We start from the raw sequence: 27,283 nt of genomic DNA, 5'->3' as shown, positions 1-27,283 counted from the left end.
TTAATTTCATAATGAAGACAACTTTTTTGCATGGTGCCCAACTTTTTTTAATGCTCTTATCCAGGGTTCGAAATACAATGAAGCAACTTGCAATTTGCAAGTGATTTTCAAGATTTGCAAGTAAAAATGATATGAACTTGCAATTTTTCAAGTTGAAAAATACAAGTTTGTATTCCATGAATGCCTGGGAACAAGCTGATCTCGTTACACACTGACACACAATCATCCCATGCAATACGGTAAATTTTCAATTGAAACACAGAAATCAATGCTTTTTTTGTTCTAAACCGTCTAAAACCCTTCATAGATTGAGAATTTTTTTGGCTGAAATTTGCGCTGGGAAAGGACGAAAACAAACACCGTCAGAAAATCAGAATGGCCAATGTACATGTAAAACATGCTGACCTCTAGCAATTTTCACGATGCCTCCAGTGGTCATAAGGCTGGTAAATAATTCAAGCACCATGTTTCAGTCACTAGTTTATTTGCAGGAGAAACTTGAGTAATTTTGTTATTGTTGCTACTTTATCTTTCTTTAAAGTTGTACATGTTGTAATACTATCACGTTACTGTTTTGTGTTTACGACTGAGCTTTTGTGTTTACTACTGACTGTATACAATTCTGCATTGAATGGGTTTTTCTACATTACATGTTAATTGTTTATTGTCTTCTAATAATGCTATAAAAGTTGCTATGTCAGGCTGAGTATGTATGTAGAGCAAAAGCAGTTACATACCGACTAAAATATTGCAAGTTGATATTTCTAATTGCAAGTAAATTTTTTGCCAACTTGCAATTTTCCAAGTAACCCAAAAAAAGTATTTCAATCCCCGTCTTATTGATTTCCAACAATCATATCTCTGTGAACATCTTATGGATTTCATTGTATCATATATCAATTAAAAAGCTCATCTGCTGCCCATTCCAATGATATCCAATTTCTTATGATCATTGGTACAGCTCCAGCCTGAGGGCTGTTTATGTAACCAGGTTGTGAAAATAAGCAGCTGTCCCTAAAGTCATAATGTTACATCATTTCCCAGACAGCATGAATTCTCTGGATCCTTCTTCTTGTGTCTCACAGCCCTAACATTTAGGAACAGCAGCTGTCCCTAAAGTCATACATCATTTCCCAGACAGCATGAATTCTCTGGATCCTTCTCCTTGTGTCTCACAGCCCTAACATTTAGGAACAGCAGCTGTCCCTAAAGTCATACATCATTTCCCAGACAGCTTGAGTTCCAAGTCTTTCTCCTTGTGTCTCACAGCTCTACTATTTAGGAACAGCAGCTGTCCCTGAGGTAAGAAATGGTGCAGAATGGCTGCAACCTTCTCTGGTTTCTGCAGCACTTCCTCAGGTTGGTTCAACAGTCTCAGGTGCAGCTTCAGGAGTTTGAAGATCTGGGACAGCACGGCCGTGGCTTGTTGACGGTTCTCATGGTTCTCACAGACCAGCGACAGGCCACAGTTTGCAGCTGTCTGCCACACAGTAAACACTCTAGTTCCAAATGGTTCTCCCTCTGGCATTTGGAAGGTGCCCGTTTGTGGAACAATGGCAGCTCCTTCTTGGGAAAGATGTCTCCTCACCTATAACACAGATATGAGCACTGAAGTTGACAAGGTTTTTTTTAATTCCCTTCTCTCAATGCAGAAAATTACAAGTTACATCATATACAGTAGTTTTTTACACACTGTATAGGATTATTACCTGTACGACTACGTTAGAGTGAACAGTGCAATAAATCAACATAATCTGGTCATCTATACATCTGATATTACATCTGCAAATGGCTGAAGTGCCATAATGATTGTATTACATGTAAGTTGGTACCACATAATGACAGTGTTTGATCAGTATAGTCGCCAGCTTCATAGGCATGCAGCAGTACCTGCTACTGTTACACTCAGTAACACTTAATAACCCACCATACCACTATAAACTTCTGAATAAAAGCAGCTAACTCTAAAATTTAACTTAGTCCAAGTATTCCTAAACTGAGACAGACTGTCATTCAAGTCGATATAACCAGCTGACACCATATGCCTTTAATGCATTCAGATTCAGATTTATGTTGTTCTTCCCTTAGTTGGTATTAGGTAGTTAGCAGTTGGTATTCTGTGTTTTGTACATCATTCATATGAGGTCTGACCTAACCCACATTTGGTTATTGTAGGTTGATATAGAAGTAACATTGGTTAACATAAATTCACGGGTATTTAAATTCGCCATTTTTAGAAACGGTATATTTTAGGGATATGTGCTAGATGCAAAATCAGTTATAACGCCAGCAATGCAAGCCGGATAGACTAACGTATTCAGAACACTGGCTGAAAAGCTTCGATAACCATGCATTAGAAGTTGGCGACGTCAAAAACTCTCCGTCCCTTATTAACAGAGTCTGGGGGCTTCGTGGGAGAATCACACTACACGGTTGTTCGCTGGTTTATAAGACAAATGTCACATCTCCTGCCTGCTAAACACAATCATTTACAAGACAAGTTATTACAATCTCTTTTGCTAACCTGCAACTGGATTCTAAGTGTGATCAATCATCAAAACTCCTCTTTGTTGCTACAACCTACGGCACGTGTATTTTCCCGCCGCCATATTATTACCCAGAATCCTGTTGTCATGCAGACGACAAAGGTTTGTGAGGAACACTTTTTTGTCTAAATGTTGCAAGTGATAGTGGACTGAGGACGTATTTCCTCAAAGTTTGCTCCTAACACAACAAGGAACACATGGACATAGTAGTATTACCATTGCTACGGCATCCAGCTAACTTTCCATGAATAATGTACACGTTGCCATGACGGTGGATGTCGACTTTGAGTGACGTTCTACCGACTCAACAAACACTACGAACACGAAAATGAGACATTCGGCCAAAATGGAGACATTTTGGCTTAACTAAATTAGAGATCTGCGACATTTGAAAATGTAGCAGTTTGAATTGCCCCTATTTGCGACATTTTGGGTTTATGGACTACAGCTGTTGAAAAGTGAGACATCTGCAGCAGAAAGTGAGACATTTGCTTCTGCCCCAAAAGATGTCGCATTTTGAATTGCCCCACCCGCGGGGTTAAATGAACACCGCCTGCACATCGTAGAGATGCGTTTCTTATCACGCCCACTGCTGTTTGCGAGCACATGTGCGAACGCGGCCGGGACTGGAAGCGCGCGAGCGGCGGGGAGGAAATCTGATAGCGGGCGGCGCGGCCGTGCGGCGCGGCCGTGCAGCTCGCGCCCGTGCGGCGAGCACATGTGCGAACGCGGCCGGGACTGGAAGCGCGCGAGCGGCGGGGAGGAAATCTGATAGCGGGCACGGGCGCGGCCGTGCGGCGCGGCCGTGCAGCTCGCGCCCGTGCGGCGCGGCCGTGCAGCTCGGCTCAAATTCTGGGTATGTGGTAAAACGGCTCAAAGGTCGCCAGACTACCTTTGAACCAAGAACCTCCTTGGTTCAAAAGAGTCAGTGGCTCAGCGTTTTGCCCTTCTAAAATCCCCGTCCGAGTCGCTATTTATTTTAGGATAGCTAGTGAATCTCTTGGTGCCCGATAAGCTTCACGACGCCGCGCTGCGCGGTCGGATTTGTGGGGTATATTCTATGGAATCCACACACAGAGTACAAAATATATAAAGAATTATTATTATAAAGTTATTCTGTGTAAGTTCGCCAAAAATACCGCTGGAAAAAGGAACTTCCGGTTTGCGGGTTACTGTTCGATTGTGGCACATTTTATAATAGTGCCTGCAAACTTGAAAATATTGCCCAAATCTTGGTCGTAAACAATCATTTCCGTAAGCATAAGTTTATATCTTAGATTTTACCAAAATAATTGTATATTGCGGGAAAATGCTTGATTGTTTTCGACCCAACTTAGGGGCCTGTTTTGTAGGCACGGCACTGCCGGCATGCCGGACACAATGATTTATCCCCGCGCCCAGCTCCAAATAAGGCATGACCCGAACGAAAGACGAGAATTAATGTCACAAAAACATAGGAGTTGGTTGGCTACAGCGGTTACGTCAACTTTGCCGACGGCAAATGAATGCATAAGTGAGGTATCATCACCAGCCACGCGGCGCGCCTTGGGTCCCCGGGGAGCCGCTGATATATAAACAACAACAAACCGGCCAAGACGCTGATAAAGAAGGAAACACAAGGCATTTGAGAATAGAGGAACGTTCTAGAAACATTTTAGACTATGTGGTATGTAAATAATATCAGGTGTATTTGCAGCCAGTGCCATAATATCAGGTGTATTTGCAGCCAGTGCCACAGGCAGGTACCCAATGTGTAGGGTAATGAGGCTGTTTAACGTGTTCGAGGCACCTCCTCGAGCACGGGACCCCCGACAAAGATATGTGTTTTTTAGATGAGTTAGGACTACGGTTGACGAAAGTTTGGTGCAGGCTTGTCTATTGTCGGTCGGATTTTTTCCACCTGCGGGCCTCGAGTTATAAACGGAGTTCTTCAGAGTAAAATTGGAGACGTAACTAAGTCTGGTTGAAATCCTACATAGACATGGTATATTTTTAATGTCGTTTCCTTATGATGGCCTAATCGTCAGCTAACTGATAAAATACTTGTAAACGTTTGGTAATCATTTTCGAAAACGTCATTATCTTTGAGTACGTATACCTGAGTGCCTCGCTATATTTACCGATTAAAACATTACATTTACATGAAAATCAAAACGACGTGAAAATGGGACCATAACAGCTGCTAAACCATATAACAAATGTCTAAGAATATTTATTTGACCATAAAACTACTTTTTTTTCTGACGAGGCACGTTAATATAATGTATACACATGTAGCGAGCCTCAACCAGGCCTTCGTATGGGGGTTTGGGTCGTAGAAAGTCCGGCAATAAGGGAAACAATGATTGGCCAGGATAGTCAGTTCGCACGCGGTAACGTTAACAGTGCCACTCTCGCGTGACCCTCACACCCATAAAACTGTTTACATTTACAACCTAATTTTTTCAACACATTATACAGTCGTTTTGCACGTTTGGTCGAAGTCTTTTCAACACATTATAGTCGTTTTGCAAGTAGGGTCGAGGTGTGTTGCTCCGGCCAAGAGATTCCCTCCCCCCATGGCGTGAAAGTTTCCGGTCTAATAATTGTCGTGCTTGGCTATGGGGAGAATGATTTGCCAGGAGAGTCACTCAACCATAACATTTCCCCACTCCAACAGCGCGGCCGTTCAAACCCTATGGTAGCCAAACTCCCCCGGCAAATTTCTCTCTAAAATGAAAGGTCAACGTAGTTAGTCTGGTAGAGACGAGTCCTAACCACCGGCATGATGACTTTGGACACTCACGTGACCGCTCCCGTGAAAGTCTTTCTATGCATATGATAAACAGTGAGACTGGCAAATCTGTCTGCGCGGCACCAAGGATCAAAGCGAACCAAAACACTCTCCTCTAGGGTTGAGCATGATTTTAAATCCCTATCAACCACACCTACAAATAGCGTAGGGGCACATGTGCTGCCTGTCAGCCAACAAATACGTTGGCTACCCGAGACTAGCACACAGTGCCATAACATCTCCGTGACATTTCAAAGTTGCAATACTTTGAAAAAATATTCAAATTCAGTAAGAATCTATTCAAAGGCGCGTCGCTCAGAAAACCAGCCTCTCAAAATAAAGCACAAAAAAACAACAACAAAAAAACAAGAACAGAACGCCACAGACGTGATGCAGTTGTGGAGAGCATATGTCCCTTAGGGTAACTCTGGAAGCCAAACCTATACAGACTCGGGATTCCAGGCTACCGGTGTCTGCTGGTGAGTCCTGTACTAGGACTAGGCACATGTGCTTCGAAGTTAAGGGAACGTACGCTAATTAGGGAGGGGGTGGTACATAGACTAGGAACCACGGTCATTTAAACTAAAACTACCCACAGATACCTGTTTTAAATGGATAACTTTTATAGCACTACGGTAGGGTCGTGAAATTATCTACCGCATCAGAAGAGGACGATGGTAAAACCTATATCATGGAAAAATGGATCCCGTCCCTGAACGCACCAGACATACAATCGTACTGTCCCTAATTACCCCATATTCCGAAGCTCCCAGGCTCTGATTGTCTTCCCGCGTTCTCTGTCGCGCTTGATACGAACAAGACGTCCTCGAGCCTCATTATGACCATGGGAAATATGCAGTAACGAATTTAGCACCAAGCGTTGAAACTGTATACCATATGACTAGTACATGTAGAAGAGCACGTTTGTACGCAGGGCACAATTCCCGAACTTTATTCTACATCGTTTTGAGGATCTTTTTCGGTTCAATACCTGCGAAAACTTTGAAGAGTATAAACGATATACTGTCGCTCAGTTATGCAGAACGCAACAAGCAGAACGTGTCTATTTTCATCAATGCCGATCGAAACCCAACCATTTCAACCAGATGGATACTAGTATCTAACTTCTAAGGACGACATGTGGAAATAATTTATGTCGTTTCCCGCCATATCTAAACCACCAAATTTGTCTGAATTCGTGGAAATCACATTTATCACGTGTCGTTTCAATCGGCGTATGTGAACATATCCACGCCCAGGACAGAAATGAAACCCGGTGTGTGCTCACCCATCATCATTCGCAAATTTCTAGCTGTTGACTGTGTACGATGGACAATGGTAGCGAAAACCCTCCCCCTTCACTTCCCCCCTCCCCCCGTTGTATATAAACAAAATAAATGAAGACCTTACTTCGTACTTTGGGAATCTGTCCGCAGATGGTCCTGTGAAGTTCCACGTCTTGTTTCGTTGGCATATGTACAAAGTCTACCTGAGTCCTACCTGTCACTGCAGTAATAACTACATTATCCTGAATGGTGAGCTTGAACAGTTTTTTCGGCCATGCTGAGTGTCTTGCTTCCCGCTAGTTTCGTCACATATGCATAGGCAAGTCCCAGGGGATACCAAAACAACACGCAACACAGGGCAGGAAGAAGGCGTTTCTGTCCGCTCCAATCAGTGCCAATCTCTTACAGATTTATAATATCCAAGCAGATGTAACAGCAGGGCTAGTTTTGAGTCCCAACAGGGAGATTCTGAAAATACACTTAGCATACTTTCCTGAGCAGAACAGCGCTCTTGTTGCAGTCAGGACATACTAGTATGTAAAACACGACGGTAATTCTTTCCTAGAAAAATAACTTTTACAGGTTCTGCACACTAACCGCAACTTTTTAACCCCACAGAAATATGAAGTTGAAAAAGATGGAATATGCAAGTGAACTACACTAAGGCTGTTTAACCCTCAAACAACCTAACCTATTTTTGCAACTAAAATGACTGAACGGGATCAAAAATGACCCCAAAATGTTTCGTTCAGTAAAACCTCCCTTTTAACTTTTTTCGGTGATTGTTATCGGTACATTGCTTCATCGATGCAAGTAGGTTAAAATTTTAACCTCCTTGATCGATGTAAGAGGAATGTTTTGGCATGTTTAGGTATGAATAATTCCCGTTCATTATCATATTTTATGCAAAACGATCAGAAGGACCACGTCTTGAACTATTCCTATTTAGACCGGGAGAGGATTTTTGAAGCCCATGCAAAATTTCATGTTGCATAACAAATGAACGGCTTACGCGAGGGCTACCAAACTTGGTGACTTTTCATAAAATGTCCTTAACAAAAATTCCAAATTAATAAAGCAAGTTCATGGTTTTTTGTGTTGCCATGGCAATGGGTTTTTGACAGGCATATTTTACCAAATCTTTTAATTTCAGTTCAAGAAATGACGTTTCGAAAAATGACATGTTGGTACGCCAAATGTATTTTCTTACATTGTTATCATCTTATGTAATCCAATGTAACTTTTATGGTTTAACATTGATATTTTAAGCTGATTTGATGACGTAATCCGTCAAAATCCAAGATGGCGGATAGAATCACATAAAATTTTGTCATAATGACGTCATATTACGTCATTATGACATAGAATTTGTTATGGTAATATCAATTTACATGTGCATCATCCTCTGAAAATTTGGTGGTCATATGATAAGAAGTTTAGGAGTTACAGAGGACAGGTCTCAAAAACAGCACATCATTTTTGTTGGGGTCAAAAATGACCCCAGCGGACACAACACAGACCTTCCTGTATAATGTCAACAGTATTGTGCCGATTTCCCTAGAAAATAAGGAGAGGTTAGAATAGATGTCAAATGACAGAGTCACGGAAGGATTTTTTTCAGATCAAACATGTTCAAAAAGCACGTCAAAATCCACGCCTGGGGTCAAAAATGATCCCGTTCGGGTGTTTGGGAACTGCTTTACACGGGAACCAGGATGCCTAGACACAAGGGCATGCAACACTCTGCCGAACGAGGTCAGGAGAAGATTGTAAATGCATTAAGTTCGCGGTGATTTGATTTCGCGGTAGTAAAAGATATAATATAACTATCGCATGTATTTCCACAATTTCCTCTCCTACACTTATCGTAACAGACCTTCGATGATTATAAACATGGCTCCACATTGTCTACTTTACGTCCATTTTTCGTTAATGGGCAAATAAGGGCAGATTAACAAACGATATTAGCCTTTCACCTCTACGGTCAACTACTTTTTGCTGGCTGGCTTTCCCCTCTAAAAACAGAGGTAAGTTGCATAGAAATATTACTGTAAGTTGCATAGAAATAATACCTTACATCATCTTTTCGCTATACATGTACAATGATGAAGCCCTAAAAATATGGACTCGGCAAATGCTTATCTAGTGAGTTTCTTATGAATGGAAGGGTGAGTGTCTTCACTAGACAACATAACGTAACGCTTCCTCTGCAAAGTTACAAAGCCCCTGATATTGGGCTTGTAGTCACTTTTCAAATATCCGGGTTTCATTATCTTCATTCATTCTCAGCCGAAAAAAACATAGCTTCGTCCATAAAACCGGGAAAATGAGGTGGGCGAATCATACCCGGCAGTTGTTTGGTATTCGTAAGTCACTAAGAATTTGGCGAGAAGAATAAGACGGCATCATACGCATTGAACTCCAGCTGTACAAGTTAATCCACATAGATGCTGGATCCATAGATGTAAATTATGGCTGGATTCTTAATTCGGCGTTTATTCATTTCTATTGTACTAGTATTTGCGACAGGTGTTTTGTAGTGTGACTGTGACGCTAAATTAAACCTCACCCTGGCCAACGTGAAGGTAGCTAAGAATGGCTAGCCTCTACTATGGTCTACTAGCCTCTACTACACTCCACAGGTCGCTTGAAAGAGTAGATATTGGCAACAAAATAGACAGATAAAATCCCGAAGAAGTTAGCTGGCCGGGAAGTTCAGTTCTCCCAAGGTCCCGGGCCGGCTTACTCCTCTGTCATGTTATCTGTCTATATGGCTAAACAATGGCTACGAAAACGTTACTTAGCATGCTATAATCAGCTCAATTGCAAATACTCATCGACTCTTGCAAAAATGGTTGCCGCCCGCTGCTAACGTCAAACAGGAATTTTCCCCGCTAAGGGCCCATTCGAGTCACTAGTCAGATACATCGTACGACTATGATGCACCCATGACAGCATACCGCGTCAAGCGCACGATGATCGCAGGTAAAATCAACTTTCATCGAGCGTCGTTCAAAATCTTTCCAGCGTCGTACGATTTTACTTCATGTTCCTTTTCTGGATAGCCACCTGGACGCCTTTGCGCTACTCTATCCGAAGAAAAAGGTTCAAATCAAGCAAAAGTACAGGGCTTCTTTATAAGGCTTCATGGGTTGGATTTCGGCTGGCACTGTACCTTCACCGTTTACACGTGGGCCCTGTCACACTTGTGCGTATATGCAATTGCGCATGAGTTGCGCATTATCATGTTTTTGGTTTAGTTAAGTTTGCTGCCGAAGACGAGATTTCTTATTGATCACTGGGCTGCACAACGGTGGGTCAAAGTAGACAACAACTTAAATCATAAAAATGTTAATACGCAACTCACGCGCACTTGAATATACGCACAAGTGTGACAGGGCCCTAAGCCCCTGTCACACCCGTGCGTATATACCACCCCGCATGAGTTGCGTATCAATATATTTGTGGTTTTGGTAAAGTTTGCAGCAGAATACGTGATTTCGTAGGTTCGATCACTAGGCTGCAAACCTTACTTAAACCAAAAAATGTTAATACGCAACTCACGCGCACTTGAATATACGCACTTAGGGCCCTGTCACACTTGTGCGTAAAACATGTCCGTGTGAGTTGCGTATTAACGTTTTTATAATGCGCCGGCAAGCGCACAATACGCACCTAATGCGCTTTTCAATCGGTTTTGTGAAAGTTTTAGGTACGCAAGCACACGCAAGGTACGGCCCAGTACACCTGATATTTTTTTAAATTACAGTACCGAGAACTTTCGTGCGATCGTTGTTACGCAGCTCAGACGTTATAAGAACGCAGTGCATACGCCCGACATCGGTCGAGTAAGGTACGAGCGCTTTATGTTTGCGCTCCAAACGCGGCAATACGCTTCTCTCGCGGCACAATCTCTGTGCAGCGACCACATCGCGCACTTGCAGCGCAGATACAACGCACGATGATCGAACGTATAGAGAATACGAATATACGTCACGAATTAGTGCCGTTCATCCTGCGATCGGGCCGCGCATTGTACGTATCAGTGACGCATGACAAACGCACAGATAACGAACGGAGAAGGTACATATAGCGAACTCGACGAACGTCCGGGGTACATTCCAGATTGGGTGTTTCATTGGTCGGGTCGGGTATTCAATCTAGTTAAGGGCAGAGAGGAAACCAGGAAGACAACCAGCAAAGTGTACATAACTCTTGATTTAAGTAATCATCGAAATGCCCCACACAAATGTGTCCATTTTACATACTATCTTTCGTTACTTGTGGAGGCGTCTTATACTAACAGATTTCGTAACTACTGATATCAACGCAACCAAATTCACAGGGTAAATAATTGCTCTAAATGTCATGGAGTGTTTCAGAAGTATAATTGGTGGCCATGCTACACATAGACAAAAGGTCCTACTTGTCGTCAGTTATGGAGGCGTCTTCCCATAACGACAGGGGCTTTAGAAGCAGGCTCCACTGCGAGCGCGCCGTTCTCTGTGTTTTGGTAGCTAAAAAGCAACAACCTGGCAATAGCAGATAAAACTAAAGCCATTGGAACATGGTCGAAATTTATGAATTTGTCACCTTAACAGTAGAAAAAAGACAGTAGTGAAGCCTGCATTGTGGACAATAAAAATCGTACGACGATGAATTCAGTTTGGACATGTTCGGAATCCCTTTAGATTGTATTTTCCGTCGCACGACGCTCGGCGATGAATAAAGCCCTGGTTACACATAGCCGAACATGGCTCCCGAACGCTAGCCGACCCATCTCGGCTGTAGTTCGGGAGCTGTCTGTCCAGTTTTAGGCCACGTCATCTTTGGCGCCGAACATGATCCGAACATGCGTCGAACATGTCCCAACCATTTCATTACCAAGCCCCGGTAACATAAAACCTACGATGCACCTACGATAGCATTTCCGTAAATCGCACGATGATAGCAGGTAAATCGTAGGCGAAATCAGCCATCGCAGATCGTCGGGCAATGTTCAAAATTTCATCTATCGTCGTACGATTTTCATAGCCCCAATATTTAAGTTTTACTGTGGCCTTTTTATCTAATGATGAGGTGACAAATTAATGAAAGAAATACCTTTATTGTGCATTCATGCCCCGCTTGGCTAGGTACAGGTCGTCTAACTTAACACATGGAACATACAAGGACATAATACAACAAGACAAGCTGCAAACATATAGTGTAGACAAAACGTGTTATTAAACTAAGCTAGTCCAGTAGAGTCGACTTCTTCTCGCTTCTTTGTACATGTGTAAATATATGAGCAGACAATATTTCTAATACAAGGATTATCCAGGGGTAATAAATATTTGAATTTGTCTGTTGCATTAAGATATTCGAAATATGGGAATTTTTCTTTAATAAGGTTAAAAAATACACTTATTTCGCTATCGTATAATTTACAGTCTAGGACGAAGTGTTGCTCATCTTCTACTATATATCAATAAATTTCGACCATATTCTGATGGTTTCAGTTACTCTGATATATTGCCGATTTCGATGCAAATTTTGGGTGAAAAAGGGCACATGTAGAAGAGCCTGCTTGTTAGATTTTCTACGGGGCAGGTCCAGAACCAAGCGAAGGTGATCCTAGCCTCATTCGCAGACTTCCTAGAATGGCGGCATATGTATTGGGGGGAATAACAATATGTTGAGAATCGTTGTAAGATTATTTATTAGTTTTCAATGGTCTGTTGACCTTTTAACTGAACAGCAACACTTTCCATTACTTGTGAATTGTGTTAACTTAGACAATTTGATACTTTCTTAAACGTTTTTGAGCCTTTGAAAACACAATTAAAGTTTCACAAAAAGCACGGCGCAATTGGGCCGGCTATACACGCGGACAACTTGACTACGTACAACGTTCCTTGATTTCAGTACTTCAATGTGGCTTCAAATAACCTTTAGATATCTGCAATTACAAATTTATGCTTCCGCTGTACATTTTCCTTGGGAATGGACGAAAAGCAGACACACAAGGGCACTTGAGCTGGTCATTTTTCGTTCTGTATTATTATCTCATCAAAAAACAGAGACATTGTTTTGGGTGTGTGTGTTAAGAACTTGCCAACCAACGACCACCACTTCAACAATCGTTCTTTCAAGTAATTCTGTTTATCCCATAAATGTAAGTGCGCATTGGTTTCCGAATTCCAGCAAAGCATGGTCTAAAAAGTCGACAAAACAGGCCAAACCTGGAAATTACAAAATAATTTTATTTTCAACAAAAAAGATGTACTGTTAATCTAGGGTAGCATAAAGGGGGAGGGATATCTAAATGGGGAGGAATGTCCGGTCAAAAAACATCTCCATGGCCCTTCAAGACACACGTACACACAGAGTAAAGCCCCTGTCACACTTGTGCGTATATGCGAGATGCGTTTCAACATGTTTGTGGTTTAGGTTAAGTTTGCAGCCGAAAAAAAGGGAATATCTTTGGTTTGATAACTAGACTGCTCAACGGTAGGTCAAAGTAGAAAACGACTTCCTCCCCGCAAAATTTACTTAAACCAAAATAAATGACTGCAGAAATCATGCGCACGTGAATATATGTACGCACAAGTGTAACAGGGCCCTAACATGCACAGGCGCGCGCGACTGCACACAAACACACACACACACACACACACACACACAAACACACACACATAGAATGCTTATTTGATAACACTACACAGATGTTCATGAGTGTTGTCTTTTACGTGATTAAGATTTTAATACGCTGAAACATTTATTAGATTCAATATCAATTCGCAACATTTCTTGGGAGGCGGGGATTACCGAGTACCACTCGAATAGCAGTAGTGCGTTAGGCAAGGGATGGCGCTAAAATTTCAAAGGTTGGTTTAAGCAAAAAAAAAGCTAACAATGCTTATTTTGTAACACTACGCAGATATTCATGAGTGTTGTCTCTTACGTTATTAAGATTTTGATACGCTGAAACATTAATTAGATTCAATATCAATTCGCAACATTTCTTGGGAGGCGGGGATTACCGAGTACCACTCGAATGGCAGTAGTGCGTTAGGCAAGGGATGGAGTTAAAGCTTCAAATGTTGGTTTAAGCGCTAACAATGCTTATTTTGTAACACTACGCAGATGTTCATGGGTGTTGTCTATTATGTGATTAAGATTTTGATACGCTGAAACATTTATTAGATTCAATATCAATTCACAACATTTCTTGGGAGGCGGGGATTACCGAGCCACTCGAATAGCAGTAGTGCGTTAGGCAAGGGATGGAGTTAAAACTTCAAAGGTTGGTTTAAGCAAAAAAAAGCTAACAATGCTTATTTTGTAACACTACGCAGATGTTCATGAGTGTTGTCTCTTACGTAATTAACATTTTGATACGCTGAAACATTTATTAGATTCAATATCAATTCGCAACATTTCTTGTAGAATGGAGGCGTAAGATCTTCAGCCTATGGCTTTTTAACAGATAGTATTTTGGGGTACCGTACTCCGACGTGTGGCGCAACACAAGTTTTCCAATTGCAATGCACAGCTGGTTCCACCCCACACATTTTACATATATTCAGACGATCTACGCTCATCTAAATCACCGCAAAATTACCGAAAGTCAGATCGTCAACAGGTGGTCAAACTGGTACCGCTCTAAAAAAAAGTATTCTGAATATATTTTCAGCACTTTCGCAGTCTCAAGTGATAGTAAGGGTCGTTGCATAGTTGAAAGGATATCTGACACTTGAAAATGTAAAATCAATCCTAAAAGGATCCTACAAGGATTCTCAACATTTACGTCTTCAATAACAGCTTCCGCCATAGACGGGCAATGACGCGATGTAGCGCGCACATTGTAGTTTGTTTGACAAAGTTAACTGTGGTATGTGCGTGTGTGCGTGTTTCAAAGACCATGTTATTACCTCAGTGTGCCTGATTTATAAGAATTGTTTCGCGAACACAACTTTATGTGCGGTATGTGGAGTACCGAACATGCACCGCTTTAGTAGCACTTCCAGATAAAGGATCGCATTGGACTTTAAAGGTTGGTTTTAGCAGAAGAATTAGAAGGGTAACAATTTTTTTTTTCATAACGCCGCTACACAGATGTTCATGAGTGTTGTCTTTGACGCGATCAAGATCTAAACACGCTGCTAAAAAACATTTCCATGGCCCTTCCAGACACACGTACACAGAGTAAAGCCGCTGTCACACTTGTGCGTATATGCGAGATGCGTATTAACATGTTTGAGGTTTAGGTTAAGTTTGCAGCCGAAAAAAGTAATTTCGTTGGTTTGATAGCTAGACTGCTCAACGGTAGGTCAAAGTAGAAAACAACTTCCTCCCCTCAATTTTTTTAACGATCTCGCTCAATGCAAGGCCGTAAGAGGCCACTTCTCGGCATTGAACTAATTGAACTAATGTGGCATAGGCCCTGTCACACTTGTGCGTATATTCAAGCGCGCATGAGTTCCGCAGTAACATTTTATTTGGTTTAAGTAAATTTTGCGGGGAGGAAGCTGTTTTCTACTTTAACCCAACGTTGAGCAGTCTAGTTACCAAACCAAAGAAATTACTTCTTCGGCTGCAAACTTAACCTAAACCCAAAACATGTTCATGCGCAACTCATGCGGGCTTGTATATACGCACAAGTGTGACAGGGCCTATAGGTGAGAGACAACGGTGTTGAAGGTTTGTAGGTTGTATTCGGGGGGGGGGGGGGCAGTGGACTGGGCGGGAATTCCAAAGTTTTGCAGTTCGTGGAAAAGAGCTGTTGCTGTAGAATGACTTTGAGGCAGGTAGTTGTACAGTATAGTGGTGTGAGTCAGAGGAGAACCTGGTAGTACGCTGAAAAAGTCTCTGTGGTGGGACGAGTTGTGAAAGTTCTTCGGAACACTGGCCGTGGAAGTATCTATAGAATAGAGTCAGGGAGGCAATGTCACGTCTGTGAGACAAGGAGTCCAGTTTAGAAGCCAAACGATGACCAATGACCACACTGATTCTCCGTTGGATGCGGTCTAAAAGATTCAAGCAATCCTTTGGAGCTCCAGCCCAGAGATGTGAACAGTATTCCATGCAGAGACGAATGGTGGATTTCTACAGGTAAAGTATGCTCTCGGGAGTAAGATAGTGACTGGCCCTGAGAAGCGAACCAACTGTCATTGCAGCGGATTTGGCGATGGACTCTATGTAGCTTCTCCAGGACCACCGTGCCAGGACAGGGCCTCGGAAAAGATAAGACCAAGACGTCGGAAGGAGTCACTCTCTTGTAGTTCATTTTCATTCATAGATATTGGTGGAAGAAAGGGTTCTCGATATCTATTAATGGAAAGCAGCTTTGTCTTTAAGGAGTTAAAAGTTACTAGCCAGTTGTCACCCCAGTCCACAACCGAGCCTAGATCACGTTCTAAATTAGCCGCCATTACTGTTTTGTCTAATATTTAAACCCCAAAAAAATTACTGCAGAAATCATGCGCACTGGAATATACGCACAAGTGTGACAGGGCCCTTAAGCCCCTGTCACACTCGGGCGTATAAGCAATGCCGATTGAGTTCCGTATCAAATTTTGACAACACGCAGTTGTACGCTCAAAATGCGCTGCGCACATATAGCGTATGAGTAACGAATTCAGTGTATGATACACGTATGATCTGCGTATGAAGTGCGCAATACTGTTATCCTTGCATCGAATAGCTGCGGATCAGGTGCGTATGCTGAGCGTATTCCGGACGCACACAACGTCTGCCGACCGCATGCCTGACACACTCCCGACTTATGCCAATCGAACTATGAGCGTATTTGGTTGCACTGATATTAGTATTTACTTAAACTGTTATGGGAAGACGCCTCCATAGCTGACGACAAGTAGGACCTTTTGTATATGTGAAACAGGGACACCAATTTTACTTTTGGAACACACCATGACATTTAGAGCCTTTATTTACCCCGTGAATTTGGTTGCGTTGATATCAGTAGTTACGAAAAGTGTTATTTATATAAGACGCCTCCACAAGTAACATAAGGTAGAACATTTATGTGTATGTAAAATGCACAGATTTGTGTGGGGCATTTCAATGATTATTTAAATCAAAAGTTATATACACTTTGCTGGCTGTGTTTGTTTCCTCTCTGCCATTAACTAAATCGAATACCCGACCCGACCAATGAAGTCGCAAATCTGGAATATGCCCCGGATGTTCGTCGAGTACGCTATATGTACGCTATCCACACGTTATCTGAGCGTTATTATACGTCACTGATACGTACAATGCACGACCCGATCGCTGGACGAACGGCACTAATTCGTGACGTATATTGCTATTCGCTATACGTTCGATCATCATGCGTTGTATTTGCGCTGCAGATACGCTATGTGTACGCTGCGCAGAGATCGTGCCGCGAGAGAAGCGTATTGCCGCGTTTGAAGCACAAACACAAAGCGCGCTCGTACCCCACTCGACCGATGTCAGACGTATGCACTGCGTTCTTATAACACGTGTGAGCTGCGTAACAACGTTCGCACGAAAGTTTTCGGTAGTTTCAAAAATATCAGACGTACTGGGCCGTACCTTGCGTGTGCTTGCGTACCTAAAACTTTCACAAAATGATTGGGATACGCATTAGGTGCGTATTGTGCGCACGCAGGCGTATGACAAAAATGTTAATACGCAGCTGACACGGACATGATATACGCACAAGTGTGACAGGGCCCTAACATGCACAGGCGCGCGCGACTGCACACACACACACACACACAAACACACACACACACACACACACACACACACACACACACACACACACACACACACAAACAAACAAACAAACACAAACACACACACACACACACACACACACACACACACAATGCTTATTTGATAACACAACACAGATTTCCATTTCTTGGAGGCGGCGATTAAGCCCCTGTCACACTTTTGCGTATATACAAGCCCGAAGGAGTTGCGTATTAATATTTTTAGGTTAAGTTTGCAGCCGAATAAGTAATTTCTTTGGTTTAATAACTAGACTTCTCAACTTCCTCCTCGCAAAATTCACTTAAACCAATATTACTGCGGAACCCATACGCACTTGAATATACGCACAGGTGTGACAGGGCCCTTACCGAGTACCATTCAAATAGCAGTAGTGCGTCCGGCAAGGGATGGAGTTAAAGTTTCAAATGTTGGTTTAAGCAAAAAAAAGCTAACAATGCTTATTTTGTAACACTACACAAATGTTCATGAGTGTTGTCTCTTACGTAATTAACATTTTGATACGCTGAAACATTTATTAGATTCAATATCAATTCGCAACATTTTTTGGGAGGTGGGGATTACCGAGCCACTCGAATAGCAGTAGTGCGTTAGGCAAGGGATGGAGTTAAAACTTCAAAGGTTGGTTTAAGCAAAAAAAGAGCTAATAATGCTTATTTTGTAACACTCCGCAGATGTTCATGAGTGTTGTCTCTTACGTGATTAAGATTTTAAAACGCTGAAACATTTATTAGATTCAATATCAATTCGCAACATTTCTTGTAGAATGGAGGCGTAAGATCTTCAGCCTATGGCTTTTTAACAGATAGTATTTTGGGGTACCGTACTCCGACGTGTGGCGCAACACAAGTTTTCCAATTGCAATGCACAGCTGGTTCCACCCCACACATTTTACATATATTCAGACGATCTACGCTCATCTAAATCACCGCAAAATTACCGAAAGTCAGATCGTCAACAGGTGGTCAAACTGGTACCGCTCTAAAAAAAAGTATTCTGAATATATTTTCAGCACTTTCGCAGTCTCAAGTGATAGTAAGGGTCGTTGCATAGTTGAAAGGATATCTGACACTTGAAAATGTAAAATCAATCCTAAAAGGATCCTACAAGGATTCTCAACATTTACGTCTTCAATAACAGCTTCCGCCATAGACGGGCAATGACGCGATGTAGCGCGCACATTGTAGTTTGTTTGACAAAGTTAACTGTGGTATGTGCGTGTGTGCGTGTTTTAAAGACCATGTTATTACCTCAGTGTGCCTGATTTATAAGAATTGTTTCGCGAACACAACTTTATGTGCGGTATGTGGAGTACCGAACATGCACCGCTTTAGTAGCACTTCCAGATAAAGGATCGCATTGGACTTTAAAGGTTGGTTTTAGCAGAAGAATTAGAAGGGTAACAATATTTATTTCATAACGCTACACAGATGTTCATGAGTGTTGTCTTTGACGCGATCAAGATCTAAACACGCTGCTACATTTGTCAGAACTAATATCAATTCGCAACATTCCCAATCAATTACAATCTGAACTCTAATATAATGAATCGAACTGTTTCCCCTATGCACACAACTGCCGTCCAAAACACAAGACTGAATCATTATTAGATCACCAAGTGCATGTCATCCTTGGCGAATGGTATAATCGTGCAAACGTAACCTAACCAAAAGCATTATTGCCGAAATTATAACAATTCCACCAGTTTGGTTAGGGATTGTTCGAAATTTACAGGGGGAGGGCCGGTCGTCTAGGGGGGAGGTCCTACGAGAAAATGTTGACCTGGGGGAGGGCCTAGGGGAAAAATGCCAAAGGGGTGGTGGGGGGAGGGGGTGATGGGGATACTGGGACTAAAATTTTATTCCCTTCAGAACCTTCAAACACATACAGTCAAACCTGTCTAGGCGACCACCTTTTCAACGCGACCACCTGGCCATGGCGACCGCTTTTTCTCGGTCCCGAAAATTTTCCCCATAGGCACAAGCATTAAGCTGCCTGCCCAAGGCGACCACCCGTCCAACGCGACCGCGACCACCACGAATTGGGACCGCACAGAGCACAATCCCTGCTCATGGCGGTCGTCTAATTTTCAAGCGTGTGGTGACATCGGATCATTTCGTTGTCGGATTCACGGAAATGTTTTCAAGACTTTGAAGGACAAAAATAAGGACAAAATATATGGAATGGCAATGTTATAGCATCGACTCCTCAATGAAGTGTTTTAATAAAACAAATTGTTAAGACAAATGTCTGTGATGTTGTTGTGCCTGTCGTTATCTTATAGTTTACCGAAAAACTCAGTTCGGTTTAAATTCAATTTTCAAAACGAATACGTAGTGCAAGTCAGATTTCACAGAAACTATTATCTATTTCTTGTATTGTCAACAACAATGTGTCTGTATCTTACTAAATTCCGCCGAAAAATGACTTCGCGGCGGGCAAAACATCGGGCGAGAAATGTTGTTCCTTGGTCCCGACGCCATCGATATCTTGGATTTGGCGTGGCCCGGATTTGGCGTACCGCTGACCTTTCTAAAACACGATGCTTTTGTGTATGAACATTTACGAATACTCTAGTTATTGATGAAAATTAATATTCTTATTTTCTTTTTATTTCCATGAATCTCACAAACCTTTATTGGACGCTGTGCGTTCTACTGCACTGTCTTACCTTTCGATGCGGTCGCACAGAGCCCTTTCATCTTTCGTTGTCAGATCGAAAACTTTTTGACCCTTTTATCCAGCGGTCGGCGCCCCAAAAAAGGCTGGGACCAGCAGGTGTTTTCTAGGGATTTGTCTTAGGCACTTCGATGATGTGCGTGCGTGTGTGTACTATCAATGTAACGTGTGAATGCCATAAGGCGCTGCGAGATCATCGTGGCAACCATTGTTTTGTACCCAAAATTATGACGAAAATTTGTACACGATGTAGCGGTATACAATTATTACAACGATAACGGAAAATGTAATCTTTCTGTCAATGAGAATTGAACCTGGTGGGGGTCATGCTGTCTAAATTCACATAATTTTCCATCCATTTCACGTACTGCATTTGAAAACCTCGTCCTGGAATCATGTGACCGATTTTGCTCGGTCCGCCGGGTGGTCGCCTTGGGCAGGTTTGACTGTATATATAGTGTGTAAAAATGGGCTGCGAGCCACTCGGAGCGCGCGCATACATTGTGGTAAGGTTAGAATAAGAAACGCGACGTTATTTTGTGGATTCAGATATCTTGATATTTATGGTGGATAGATATAATAATGAAAGATCCTTTGATACATGTCATGTATATATCAATATGTAATACAAACGGTGGCTTGCGACTCTCATCATGTGCCGAGCGGCGTTTTGCGCTGAGGGGAGGAGCCGCTCAGTGCGCCTTGTTTGCCACATTACTAGAGTTGCCAGGATCCGTCAGGTTGAGTGCCCAATGTCCAGCAATCGTACTTATGGAAATATTAAATCATACACTGTGACCATACATCACTTATCAAAACGTTCCAAAGAATTCACGGAAGTTATCAACAAGTAATAAGGAAACCGGTACCACGCGTTGTTTGAAAGAAGGCGCCATCTTGAAAAATATGACGGCCGAGAACTTAAAACAAAACAGGTAATGGCCGGCCTAAATAGATAAAATGTAACTGACAAGATACGACATTGAGAAATGACATTAAATTACAAAAACGAAAATTGTGGCTTCGTATTACACATGGGGCATAAAGCTACATAACACACACGAAAAAACACACCTGGGTCTTGGTTTGATAGTTCATGTCGCGAATATAAACTTGGATCGAAGTAACGAAGTTACCGCGGCTTCGAACGCCCTCCCCCTTTTGCGTCACGCATGTCACGGCCACGGTTCGATTCTAACACCACAGTGCATGCAAGCACCTCTCGTCCTGTATATAGATGAAGAGGGCTCCAAAACGATAAGTTCTATCAATTTAGCTTGATGCACGTCGGATAAACTTGCATTTGATAAGTTCCCGAGTGCCCCCTTGCACATGGTTCACAAGCAAAAGCGTTGATGTAGCAAACATGCTGGGCTGTTGCGACAGAGTCGGGCACGGTTACCATGGTAGCAGAGTGGTGGACAGCGGTCTGCCTTCGATCTTTTTAGAAGCTCTGCTGTGGGAGTGACCGATTGAAAGGTTTCGCGGGAAATCCTGTAGTTGTAGAGTACACAAAAAACCTCGGACATTATTCAACGGTTACTTTAGCTTCGCAGGATTGTAGTAAGGTTTGATGACCTGAGCGCTGTGCTTCTCAGGTCAGTTTTTCAAGACAAAACGTACATTTGTCAACAAAGTCAAAGGAGACGTGTGGTTTTGACGTCGATGCTATTGGGTGAAAGTGCGATAGAAAATTACATGCTAGGTTTTCATGTGCTGCCGGTAAGCCCACTTTACTCAATGAAAATTTGCATCTGGAAATGCGCGCATGCGTTTAACAGCTTTCAGAGGGTTTGAATTTCTAAAATGTCCCCCGGACCCCCTGTTGATCGATCGGCACTCACATCGGTCCACGTGGACACCAAACTTTTGTAAGTTTCCTAAGATAGGATTTTTTTAAAACCTGCTAAGCAACATCTTTGTATTGGGGAATAGTAATTGACGTCCGGTCGCTGGGAATCAACTTTCCAGGGTGACGTTCTGAGTCTTCTAACAAATTCTAACAGATCACGAGCCTAGGAGTCGATATTGTTTTCGTTCAGACGGTTAGCATTCTTGATGATTATCTTAGCACCAGCAAGTCGTAGCAAGGACATTAGTAACTGCTGGAATGGAAAATAACAATTTCGCATGCGACAGGCCACGCCCATCGCGAAACTTCCGACAAATCAAAGACGCCGTCATTCATCACTGCATTGCAACCGCCGAGCCCGTAACAACGGTGTTCATAGGGACTGCACGTGTCATTTGCAAACATTTGGAAAGCCAGAGTCACGTAAAATTGTTTCGGTTTACTTTCGCTTGATTTTAGCGAGTCGGTCGATTGTTTGAGCAGGCTGACAGAAGATAAGATCACAGAACTTCCAGTTCCAGTGGTCTCAACACGTCCGCGACCACGCTGGGAAAATGGGGTTGTTAGTTCCACCAAGGAGGTTTTAATTAACCAAGGAGGTGGTTCCACCGACTGCGGAAGGGCATTTTTTTCAAAACTAAAACACGACTGTTCGAAAGACAAAAAAATTAAACCGCGCCGCGATGTTGCAAATACATGTATGGAGAATTTTACTGTGTTGTTGTATTGTCATTGAATGTCCTCAACCTGGCTTGCCGCTAGCATGTGGCGGGGCGCATTGTTTTGATCGGGGATCTATTCACAGACGCGCGGGCACATTTGCCTAATCTCCAAGCAGATCTACACGGTGCCCAAATCTAATAAACTAGCCAAAGAAGCTCCAGTCCACCAGAGAGGGCAGCCAGGCACCAAACTTCCAAAGGGTCTTCTCAGTGGCCGACTTGGAATTTATGTGTGTGTGACTGTGTTCAAGGACTACAGTATGTAACGTTGCTATCTGAAGAAATTTTGTGATTTCCGTAGCCTCGATCCAACACAGGCCCCGCGGATCGCTGGGGAAATAGTAGAAATTATAGCCATTGTATCAAGGAGGTTTTGATAAAACCTCATTTATTGTATGAATGAAGGGAGTCGGCTACGCAGATAGGGTCCAACCCTCCTTGGCCAAACTCCCCTGGCAAATATTTTCCCTATAGCCGGCGAGGTTTGTCTGGTAGAGACTAAATATATATATTACAGCCAACATCCAGAAAAAGCTTTCTACGAATATTGCCAATGGGTCATGTATGTCCAAGTCCTGTATTTCATTTTCGGCAGGCTGCATTGTCCTCCCTTGGGACCTGCTCGCACATATGTAACTCGTTACAGAATATTGGCGCGAAAGCAATAGGTTCATTTGGCCAGTTGTGGACAGCGCGCGGACGGCATGGGCGAGAAATATTCCGTAATTGTTCACTGCTCGACAACCGGAGAACTGCGGCAAAAGCCGGTGGATATTCTACCTCAAGAAGAAACAGGAAGGTGGGGGATCAGGCAGGATCCAAAGAACACCCGAGTCATTGCGAGATCATCATATCTTTACTCACAACAGGCGAGGTAGGGTATTTTTTTGTCCTTTTCCACAGTGTAGTACATCAATGTCACAGTGTGCTACAGAATAGCGGAACATTTGCGGATGACTCATACCGGCCCCCTTTTCTGCCCTGTCTGTGGAAAACTCTACGCAAAGTTGTCTGTGAGCCAAGACGTCGTCATTCAATCGTGGCGGGAAAAGGCTGTCAAAAAAATTAAAAATGTCTCCTGTCGACCTGCGATGTATTCGGGACTGATATGTAGACACATGTTGCAACATCCTGGAAGCTCGAAGTATGAATTTAAAAGTGACTGATGCCAGCATAAGGGATTTCTTCCGTCAAACTTTCGTCGGGATATTCCTGTCGCATTCTCCGTAAGTATTTTTTTATATTTCGCACCGTGAATTGTTTTGTAAATATACCTGTAATATAAGTCTTTATATCGCACAAATCCCCACAATTCAATAGGTCTGACTACGTGGCTGTAACATGTAGGACTCGTATTTTAGATTTGAATGAAAATTCATCAGTTCTGGTAGTCCTTTGTGAAAACTTTTGTAACAAGGGTTTGTAGGACATCTGCCACCCATTCACACATCCGGCCATTACTATGTGACCCTGTCCCGGTCAGCGTTTATCCGCAGTCTAATCTCCAAGCAGATGAGAAAGGGTAAAGCTCCGCGAACGCAGACCTTTCTACATCCGTGTTGAAACCTCCTTTATGGGACTACACGTTACATGTACAAAATATGATACCGTTACCTTTGATATCTATGTAGGATTTCAACAAAACTTAGTTACGTCCGCCAATTTTCCTCCGAGGAAGTGTAACAGTGGGGGTTCAAGCGCCTCCAACTGACCAGTCTAACGGGTCGCGACCGTGCGTGCCTGTGATCTGGGCTGCCGGTTTCGGCGTGGGTTCGAATATCGGTTGGGATAATTTGTTTCTACTCGCTCCTTTGATTTGTTTCAGAACTCCGTTATATAACACGAGGCACGCAGCTGGAAAAAATCCGACCGACAATGCTCCGTAGACAAGCCTGCCCCAAACTTTCGTCAACCATAGTCCTAGTTCACCTACAAAACACATATTTTTACATACCACATAGTCTAAAATGTTTCTAGAACGTTCCTCTATTCTCAAATGCCTTAATGCTTGTGTTTCCTTCTTTATCAGCGTCTTGGCCGGTTTGTTGTTGTTTATATATCAGCGGCTCCTCGGGGACCCAAGGCGCGCCGCGTGGCTGGTGATGATACCTCACTTATGCATTCATTTGCCGTCGGCAAAGTTCGTAACCGCTTTAGCCAACCAACTCCTACGTTTTTGTGACATTAATTCTCGTCTTTCGTTCGGGTCATGCCTTATTTGGAGCTGGGCGCGGGGATAAATCATTGTGTCCGGCATGCCGGCAGTGCCGTGCCTACAAAACAGGCCCCTAAGTTGGGTCGAAAACAATCAAGCATTTTCCCGCAATATACAATTATTTTGGTAAAATCTAAGATATAAACTTATGCTTACGGAAATGATTGTTTACGACCAAGATTTGGGCAATATTTTCAAGTTTGCAGGCACTATTATAAAATGTGCCACAATCGAACAGTAACCCGCAAACCGGAAGTTCCTTTTTCCAGCGGTATTTTTGGCGAACTTACACAGAATAACTTTATAATAATAATTCTTTATATATTTTGTACTCTGTGTGTGGATTCCATAGAATATACCCCACAAATCCGACCGCGCAGCGCGGCGTCGTGAAGCTTATCGGGCACCAAGAGATTCAATAGCTATCCTAAAATAAATAGCGACTCGGACGGGGATTTTAGAAGGGCAAAACGCTGAGCCACTGACTCTTTTGAACCAAGGAGGTTCTTGGTTCAAAGGTAGTCTGGCGACCTTTGAGCCGTTTTACCACATACCCAGAATTTGAGCCGAGCTGCACGGCCGCGCCGCACGGGCGCGAGCTGCACGGCCGCGCCGCACGGCCGCGCCCGTGCCCGCTATCAGATTTCCTCCCCGCCGCTCGCGCGCTTCCAGTCCCGGCCGCGTTCGCACATGTGCTCGCCGCACGGGCGCGAGCTGCACGGCCGCGCCGCACGGCCGCGCCGCCCGCTATCAGATTTCCTCCCCGCCGCTCGCGCGCTTCCAGTCCCGGCCGCGTTCGCACATGTGCTCGCAAACAGCAGTGGGCGTGATAAGAAACGCATCTCTACGATGTGCAGGCGGTGTTCATTTAACCCCGCGGGTGGGGCAATTCAAAATGCGACATCTTTTGGGGCAGAAGCAAATGTCTCACTTTCTGCTGCAGATGTCTCACTTTTCAACAGCTGTAGTCCATAAACCCAAAATGTCGCAAATAGGGGCAATTCAAACTGCTACATTTTCAAATGTCGCAGATCTCTAATTTAGTTAAGCCAAAATGTCTCCATTTTGGCCGAATGTCTCATTTTCGTGTTCGTAGTGAAACGGGATGTTACCGAAGGCCTGATGTGTGTGGTACGACCGTTTTGTCGTGTATTTATTTTTCTTTGGTCACATTTATATGACCTTGGCACTCTCTTCAAGTCAAGATGGGCACAACAGCTGCTGTATAAAAAGCTAATTAGCGGCATATATTAATGACGAATCTTCTCTCCCGGAATAATGTCCAAGAGCACTGTCATTCTGCGTGCGGCAGACGGTAGTTTCAAGTTGAAATATTATGGTGTCAGCACGACTAGAGAGAATCTAACATATATAGCATTAGTGCAAAGGTAATACATGATACTGACAGAACAACAGAAAAAGGGATGGTTTATTTTTCTGCCAGATTGATTTCAATCAACCATTATAGGAAAAATGACGATTTTATGTTAACCAACGTTACACCCTAGGTCAAACCACCATGAATGCCCTTGCGCGCGCACACAGACACACACGCAGACACACACACAGACTGACACACACAGACTGACACACACACCACAACACACACACACAGACACACACAGACACACACAGACACAAACACACACAACACACACACACACAAACACACACACACACAGAGACAGACACACACACACACAGAGAGACACACACACTCACACACACACACACAGACACACACACACACAGACAGACACACACAAACACACACCACACCACACACACACACCGCTCCCTTGGGGACAGTGAAAGCACATACCTCCTCACCCACAGGGTCTGCCGCGGCACAGTGGTGCTGGAAGGAACACTCCGACTGCACCTGCCGGGCTACAGCAGCCACCCGCTCCTTCTGACGCCCTCGTGCCGCCGTCTGTGCCAGGCTACCCGTCTGGCCGGGCTGGTCAGCATCACTGCCGTACGTCTGGGCGTACAGAACTCTACATGGGCCCGGTGTGACTGTCTGGATTATCACGGAGCGGACCATGGCAACTTCTGATGAAGTGAACCATGTCAAAATGGCGGAGCGGCCAAAGGTCATTGAAAGAGGATCTGAAATGCTCGTGAAGAACTGAACTGCCACTTAGCGATTTCTATTGGAAACACATGCAAAAATTTGGAGACCATCTCTCTTATCCAAATTGCAAAAGAAACAAACTCCGTTGAATAAAAACAAAACGTTATATGCATAATGTTAGTACATGTACTAGTCACTTTCATACTCTCCAAGCAGGGAGGGGGTTCCGGCTGGTTTGAAAAGACAAAACCCGACAAAAAAGCCCCAAAACACGTCAAAAACCAGCCGGAACCCCTCCTCTGCTTGTTACCTTGATCCGACACTTTTGAGAAAACGCAGTGCGGAATCATAAATCAACAAGCGACA

General features: G+C 43.3%; 1 protein-coding gene across 1 annotated transcript; it reads right to left on the bottom strand.

Moving 5' to 3' along the window:
• Positions 1–467: 467 nt before the first annotated feature.
• Positions 468–27,023, bottom strand: LOC136424503 (AP-5 complex subunit sigma-1-like). The gene is made up of 2 exons (XM_066413117.1): positions 26,663–27,023; positions 468–1,588 (listed from the first exon to the last, which is right to left on the bottom strand). The coding sequence occupies exons 1-2, from the start codon at positions 26,939–26,941 to the stop codon at positions 1,220–1,222; spliced, it is 648 nt and encodes a 215-aa protein (XP_066269214.1). The 5' UTR covers positions 26,942–27,023; the 3' UTR covers positions 468–1,219.
• Positions 27,024–27,283: the final 260 nt, after the last annotated feature.

Source organism: Branchiostoma lanceolatum, chromosome 18, assembly GCF_035083965.1.
Source record: "Branchiostoma lanceolatum isolate klBraLanc5 chromosome 18, klBraLanc5.hap2, whole genome shotgun sequence".
NCBI classification, from domain to species: Eukaryota; Metazoa; Chordata; class Leptocardii; order Amphioxiformes; family Branchiostomatidae; genus Branchiostoma; species Branchiostoma lanceolatum.
The sequence above is the reverse complement of the archived record's forward strand: the minus strand, read 5'-3'. Positions and strand labels throughout refer to the sequence as shown.